We start from the raw sequence: 7,497 nt of genomic DNA, 5'->3' as shown, positions 1-7,497 counted from the left end.
TTATTTGTTTTTTTTTTTTTTAATTTGCAGAAAGATAATACTCTTTGCTAATGTTTTACTCCGTCTTGGACAATACAGCCATATTAATTATTTTAGTCAATTCTAAAATAGACTTAAAATGTTAGATATAAAATATTCCATTTACTCAAATTAATTCTGTTTTTATGGTGTTAATTTGTTAATGGCAAAGAAATATGTAATATTCCAATTTTCTTTTCTTCTGCTTAGAGTTGAAAATTTGCCACGCGCCTGTATTGCTAAAAGTTGGTTGACAGGATGGAGTTTCCAGACCATAGCAAACAGCTCCTTCTGAGTTTGCGGGAGCAACAGCACCAAGGCTTTCTTTGTGACTGCACAGTGTTAGTAAGTGGTACCCAATTTCTTGCTCACCGGGCTGTGCTGGCCTCATGCAGTGCTTTCTTTCACATGTTTTACAAGGAACAACTTGACAAGCGTGACTTTGTGCATATAAACAATGAAATTGTTACAGCCCAAGCATTTGGTCTTCTCCTAGAGTTCATGTATGATGGTATGCTGAAATTTGATGATACTCCAGTTGAAGATGTCCTTGCTGCTGCAAGCTACCTTCACATGAATGACATTGTTAAAGTGTGCAAAAAGAAGCTACAAGCAAGAGCACTAGCAGAGGCGGACAGTACAAAAAAAGATCATCCTGGGACATCTGAAAGCTGTCCAGACACATGGAGAAATGAAAGGCAAAGTCGTGAATTAGAATCTTGTCATCTAAATGATAACAAATCCAACAAGCAGGAAATGAGTAGTGCACCATCTGAGCCAGTTAATTCGGCATTACCTCCCATGTCTTCCTCTAGTGTGGCAGACACTACTCAGCCTGGTATGGAGGGTGAGTCTCCAAGACTGTGCCAAGGAAGAGTGCCTTCAACAGCTGCAGAAGTGTGCCTATCAAGTCCATGCAGCACAACAGAAAATGTGCCCAGTGTGTACCAGTATCCTAGAACTTCTGCTGAAGTGCCATCTAGTATTGGCAGTGCTGCAGTAAATACTTTAACTCAACAAAAGTTAGACGCTTTTCAAGGGTTTTATCAACCTACATACAATAGGAATATGGTCAAAGTAAAAGTAGAAGCCATTGTTATTTCTGATGAAGAATCTGAACAGTCAGAATACAGAGCCCGTAAGAATACTGAAATACGAATGGAAACCATGTTCCAGCCACCTTCACTGGAGCTTGGTCCTTCAGTTAGCACAGTCAGACGCATGGATGGCATTGAAGATACTGGTACAGCAGAGAGACCCCAGCACGATGGGTTTATATCACAGGATGGTATTCCTTATCACATGTTACCAGTACCTGGAAGTCATCAGTATCCTAATGTTATACCACCACCACCATTACAAGATCAAATGTACCTTCAGGAGTATGAAACAAATCCTAACTTTGGGATTTTTAATGAGGATGTTCCTACTTGTAAGACATGTGGAAAGACATTTTCTTGCTCTTACACCTTAAGGCGGCATGCTACTGTTCATACACGAGAGAGGCCGTATGAGTGCCCATATTGTAGGAGGAGTTATACCCAGTCAGGTGACTTGTATAGACACATTAGGAAGGCCCACAGTGAGTCACTTGCAGCTAAAGATACCAAGACAGAGACAGAAACTTTTAAGTAGCCTTCTTTTACATTTAAGACTTGTTTGTAAAATAAGAGGTCTGTGAGTCATTTTTACTGAATTTTTTCAACCAGATTTTAAATTGGGGTATGCAAGAATGTTGAATTAATGTAAACAAAACTGATGCTTGGTCTTCTGTGTTGAAAAATTGTACCATTGTGTTCTAATGGTGTGTGGATGAAACCCTTCTGTTCATATTCCTCAAGAAAATGTAAATTCTTGCAGAGCTTTTAACAGTGTCAGGTCATATCTGTTGACCTTCTACATCACTGATGTAGCATTCTTCATCATAGGAATCTCTTGCCAAGGATAGCCCAAAGTCCGGCCAGTATATCAAAGCCTATAGGTATTGTTTGCATCATATGTCATGCGTATGCTCCCCATATAACGATGTAGGGCATAAAGGCGATGTACGAACACAGATACCCAGAACTTCTTTTGCCAACAGCCCGAACACCATCAGCACTTGTCTATCTGAACACCCTTTGCTGTGCTGCATACCTAGCTGTCAGATAAGTGCCCTGTTGGAGTCCTTTTTTAAATATTGGTCTTGTTTTCTTTTGATTACCTGGAGTTCCAAGAAGAGAAAGTCAGTGTGGGAGGCAGATTCTCTATAAGCATCACCACGAGCATACCTCCTGTAGTGTTTTTAAGGCCTTTGTGCCCAAGACTCTTAGAAGTCGGTTGCCATCCCTGGCCATGTATCTTGAGAGCCAGAGGCTTAAACAGTTAGTCTAGGGTAGCACAGTGGAATCAAATAACCCTGAGGTACTTCTGTTCAGTAGGAAGAAGGCCAAGATATATCGGCTGATTTGCTGAGGGCTCTTCATAGCTTTCTACTGGCCACTCCTTTTCCAGAGCTTTTGTACTCTTCCTAAGGTGAAAGAATACTGCAACAGTGATATAGAAAAATATAATACAGTAGTGTAAAATGTTACCATAATAGTAAATGTCCTTCTCTTCAGTGTTTGCAATATTCAGTCCCTCCATCCATTCCCTTTTTTTTCTTTTGAGCTTTGATTTGGTTACCCTCCTGGCTGAAGAGTCCCCCTTTTCCATCTGCATTTTCTCCTTCTGGATGTGCATGGCTTCCTCTGTGGTGACAGTTCTGTTCTGGGGCAATTCAGTTCTGGGTATCTGCGTCTGTACGTCATCTTTATGTCCTAGGTCCTATATGGGGAGCATATGTGTGATGTACAGTGCATACAAGATCTAAAGGTTTTGGTGTACTGGCTGGATGTTGGGTTATTCTTGGCAAGAGATCTCCAAGGTGAAGAATACTGTAACACTGAAGAGAAAGGACATCTAATGTTTTGGTAAGATTTTACACAATTGTACTTTTTTAGGAAGTAAGAGTCCACATTGTTAGTTTGCAGGAGTCATTCTTTGTGTCTAGTAGATTCATAGTTTAATCTTGTTGGTATTTTGGAAGAATTTATAATTTTAAGAACTTTTTCATCTAGATTACCAACATCAATGGTAGTGCCAGCCAACAAACATCTAGTGTGTACCTGTTGAATTGGTTAGCAAGCGACTTTGCTGTCTTTCTCACACTCAGATTGACACATACACACAAATCTAATTTCTGTGCTTTTTATGGTGGAAATACACCATTACATTTTCTTTCTCATTTTGGTATTTGCATTTAAGTATAGGCTTGTCTGATTATGTCTTTATTCTTATGTTTTGGAAACTCCAACCCCACCCCCTCCTTCCGCAGATTAAGCATTGGGTGATTATCTTTATCTGTGTCAAGATCCTTAACTAACCTGTTATAATGTCAGCTTGACTATGAATCTTAGCACCTCCCAGCATAACAGATGGGGTTTTCTAACTTCATGCAAGATAGAGAGAGGAGTATCTGTATAAGTGAGTAGTAAAATGGAGTGGTTGTTCATGTTTAACAGCAGTGTTGCTGTCATACTAGCTATTAATGATACCTTGCCATATAAGGATTTCAGTATTGTTGGGTTTTGTAAGCGAGTTAATCCAACTTAAGCTGAAGTTGCTAATTTTAAAGAAGTAAAATTTGTTTTGAAAATTCTGTTACTATTATGATTGATCCTGGATGTCCCATACATTGACTGGGACAGGTACAATTCTAGTAAAACATTTGGCACTGAACTTCTGGATGCTGATGTTATTGTTATAATTATCATTACTGAGTTCCCTGTACACTGACTGGGACAGGTACAGTTCTAGTAAAACATTTGGCACTGCACTTCTTGATGATGGTGGTAGTGTTGTTTTTATTACTATTATACATATGCCTGACCTTGCATAACCCAAAAATAATTTTGTTTCATCTCCGGCTTATGATGCACTGGTCATGGGTTTCATTTTGTTTAGTTTTAATTTCATTACCTACTTTAAGTGGAACTGTTATTTATTATGATTTTTCCCAAGATGGACCTGTTCACTTTGCTTTAAAAACTTAACAGTATTGCCTGACATTCAAACAAGTTCACCTGAGCTTTTTCAAAAACGCCCAACCTCATACCTATAAACCCTCCCAAAAAAAAAAAAAAAGAATCACAAGTCCCCACTAACTTATCTAATCGTTAAACCTAATTTCTTATAACAGTTCAACAAGGTTCCATTATGAAGGAGACCATCTTTATCCCCAACAGATGCCAGACCACGTGACTCCCCCATGGGAAACATCTACCTGCTCTTGTATAATCTAAAAATAATTAGTATAATATAATAAAAATTATTTTGTATATGAATTTATCCCTACATAACAATACCAATGTGGGAAGACCACACCATTCATACTTCGCTTCCAGCAGGGCCACTAAAACAGCCACAGTTGCCGTGATTCTCCAGTGATCCGATTTCTCGTGTTTATACTTCTTGGTTTTCAAAAAACATATGCGGAAAGGCATGGAAACAGGACTGTTCGACCCTGGACGATTCAACCCCAATGCAAATGTATACACTTTCATTTTTAAATTTACATTTATTGTATATGCGAGTAGCTAGTGGACAGTTTGACCCCGGACTGTTTTACCCCAATTATATATAAAAAAAAAGTTTTTAAAATTTTATAAATGTATTTAATTGCTTAACATATCAATCATGATTAACTTAACTTTAAAATCAATATTATTGAACATTGCAAAGATTATTTTAAATTAACATTAATAATATTATTACATGTATTTCAAATACAAAGGTTTTAAACAGTTAAACATCCTTATGACTTCTTTTTTTCTTTTTTTTGTTTGACATTTTCTCAGTAACTATGTGGATGCATGAGCAGTATATAACATTTTTTTCTTCATGTCAAAATATCTGTGACTTATTTTTTTTCTTGCTTTGTCATTTCAGTGGGGTCAATCTGTCTGGGGTCAAAACATCCCATACCCAAAAGCACAGCCACTACTTAGTAGTGTCTTACAGTACCCGAAAGACTTTAAACACAAATTCATCTAAAAAAAAAAAGGCTCCCCATTGATGTTGCAACAAGATCAGATGTATCTGCCTTGCAGTCGCACAGGCACCCCATTCATACAATCTTGGGGAAATCCATTTGCCCCAGAAACATGCCATTGCAAATATAATGGCACCATGCTTACTATACGTACTATCCAGAAACTATTGGTAAATGATAAAACCCACTGGTCCCACTTCAATGTTATCTCAATTCCCCTGTTATTATCAGCATTTGTTGAAGAACTAAGAGTAAGTTCTTTTAATTTAATTCATTTTAACTTATAATGGCACCAGCACCCCAGACATTTTACACTAATTGAAATCACCTGTAACCCTGAAAGTACATCCAAGCACATGACCTTATTACAAGACACGGACAAAAGACTGCTGGATGAACAACCCAGTCAAAAGATAATTTTTTAAATTAAACTTCTTACATTTAAATTGCAACTTCCCAGGCAGGACCCTATGGTAACAGTAAGATGTTCTTCGTGTTTCACTCTTGCAATCATCACACTTGGGTTATCTGCCTGCAGGTAGCCCTCATTCGGCCCAAATACCAGAGTCTTAGGATTTCTGCGTCGGATGCTGCCACTTCTTCCATGACATCAGGTCTTCAGGTGTATAAAACAGGCAGCCTTTGTCATTACATCAGTCTTTCTTGCCGAGGAGGAGCCCAAAGCAGAAGCAGTTTGCAAGTGCCAGTAGGCCACTAACTGAAATTTTCATTTTCGAGTTTGTAATCCTGAAGTCTTCTAAAGCTAAGTACCCTGTTGGGGATCCTTTTTTTCTTGCTCTAACCAATGTCAGAAAAAGTTAAACAGTTGTCTTGCCTGTGGAAAGCAAGTACCTCACAGAGATTTTCATTCTTACTGTGTCACCTGTTCAGGCCCAGACCACAATGTTCCTCGCTGTCAGTTTTGTGCCTTGTTTAATGCCTGAACCATTCATCGCCAGGCTAGCTTTGTCTCTAAATTCTTTCGCTCTCTTTCACTGTATTCTGAAATGGCTTCGATAAGCCATCAGACTACCGATGTTCTGAAAAAAAACGTAAATATAGAGACAGACCACATAGGTCCAAAACTGTCGACGCTTCCGCCAGTCCGCTGGTACTCCATGTGGTGCATTTGCAGCCCCCGATGCCTGCTTCTACAGATTCACAGGCCTCTGCTGAGACCCATTCGGAGTCTGGTATGCCGCAAGATGCTTCTTCGACTGTGGAACCTGCGTCTGTCTCTACCTTGGATGGGTCCGGAGCCGCTGTGCAGGCACCGGCTTCTGAGGGTGTTTTCCGACCTACCGATGTTCGAATTAAACCGACTTCATTTTTAGCTTAAACTACCGAGTTTCTGAGGCCCAGAGTATGCACTACGCCTAGAAAACCGACGACCAAAGCACATGCTCAAGCTCCCATGCTACAAAAACAAATGCTTAGAATGGCTGAAGACCTTATTTCCCTAATTAGGGGAAACCAGCCTTCCCCTGCTAAGAGACAAAAAATTGAGTTTCATTCTGATTCTACAGACCAGGAGTCCAATGACTCTGACCCTTCTGATTATCAGGGCATGCCCTTATCAACTGATGAGGATTCGGATGCAGAGGAATCCATTCCCTCTGCCTCCCCTCCAGAGGATTTGTCTTTTGGTGAAACCTTCTATACTTTTAAGAGATCATTTCCGCTGGGAATGTCAGGACTACCTTCAGTCTAAAAAGAGACTCAGAGAATTTTTAGAGTTGCGTCAGCACAGACCTCTCGCTATACCCCCTGTCCTGGATGTTGTTTTTATGGAATCCAGTCTTACTCCAGATACTTTGCACCCGGCCCCTAAGAAACCTGACAGGTACTACAGAGTACCTGATTCCCACAAATTTCTCCAAGAATCCTACTGCGGATCCAGAGACCTAAAGGTAGTAAGGCTACTACAGCCCTAAATCCTACCCCTTCAGACAGGGATTCCAGAGCTTTAGACAGATGGGGTAAGAAGGTATATACCCCTACATCTCTTGCCATCAGGTCATTGAATTGCCAGATGTCCTTCAAGGATGCATCTGCAGTCCTTACATATGGGTTGTCCTGCCTCAGGCAGCCCTTCGGTCGGCCGTATTCCAAAGTCTGGGTCCAGCGTCGGCTGATGTCACTCCTTTCCCGACGTCAGAGCGCCTGGGATATAAAAGCGTCAGCCGACGCCATCTTCCTCAGTCTTTCTTGCCGCGCGGTGCCCGAAGCAGAAGCAGTTCGCAAGTGCCGGTCGGCCAGCTCCTGTGATTTCAGCTAACCGAAGACTTCAAAAAGCTAAGTACCCCGTTGGGGACTCTTTCTTGCCTCAGCCGATGTCAGATCAAACGGTTAAAGTTAATAATTGTTTAACTTGTGGGAAACAAATACCTCATAAGGATTTCCACTCT

At 40.3% G+C, this 7,497-nt stretch overlaps 1 protein-coding gene across 1 annotated transcript; it reads left to right on the top strand.

Moving 5' to 3' along the window:
• The first annotated feature begins 272 nt into the window (after nt 1-272).
• Nucleotides 273-4,199, top strand: ZBTB3 (zinc finger and BTB domain containing 3). The gene has a single exon (XM_044075662.1). The coding sequence runs from the start codon at nt 277-279 to the stop codon at nt 1,651-1,653; it is 1,377 nt and encodes a 458-aa protein (XP_043931597.1). The 5' UTR covers nt 273-276; the 3' UTR covers nt 1,654-4,199.
• The last annotated feature ends 3,298 nt before the right edge of the window (nt 4,200-7,497 follow it).

Source organism: Protopterus annectens, chromosome 6.part1 (assembly GCF_019279795.1).
Source record: "Protopterus annectens isolate FY-2018-M chromosome 6.part1, PAN1.0, whole genome shotgun sequence".
NCBI classification, from domain to species: domain Eukaryota; kingdom Metazoa; phylum Chordata; order Ceratodontiformes; family Protopteridae; genus Protopterus; species Protopterus annectens.
The sequence above is the reverse complement of the archived record's forward strand: the minus strand, read 5'-3'. Positions and strand labels throughout refer to the sequence as shown.

Coding starts and splice junctions, on each gene's coding strand:
- ZBTB3 (XM_044075662.1), top strand. CDS start 277: ATGGAGTTTCCAGACCATAGCAAACAGCTCCTTCTGAGTTTGCGGGAG.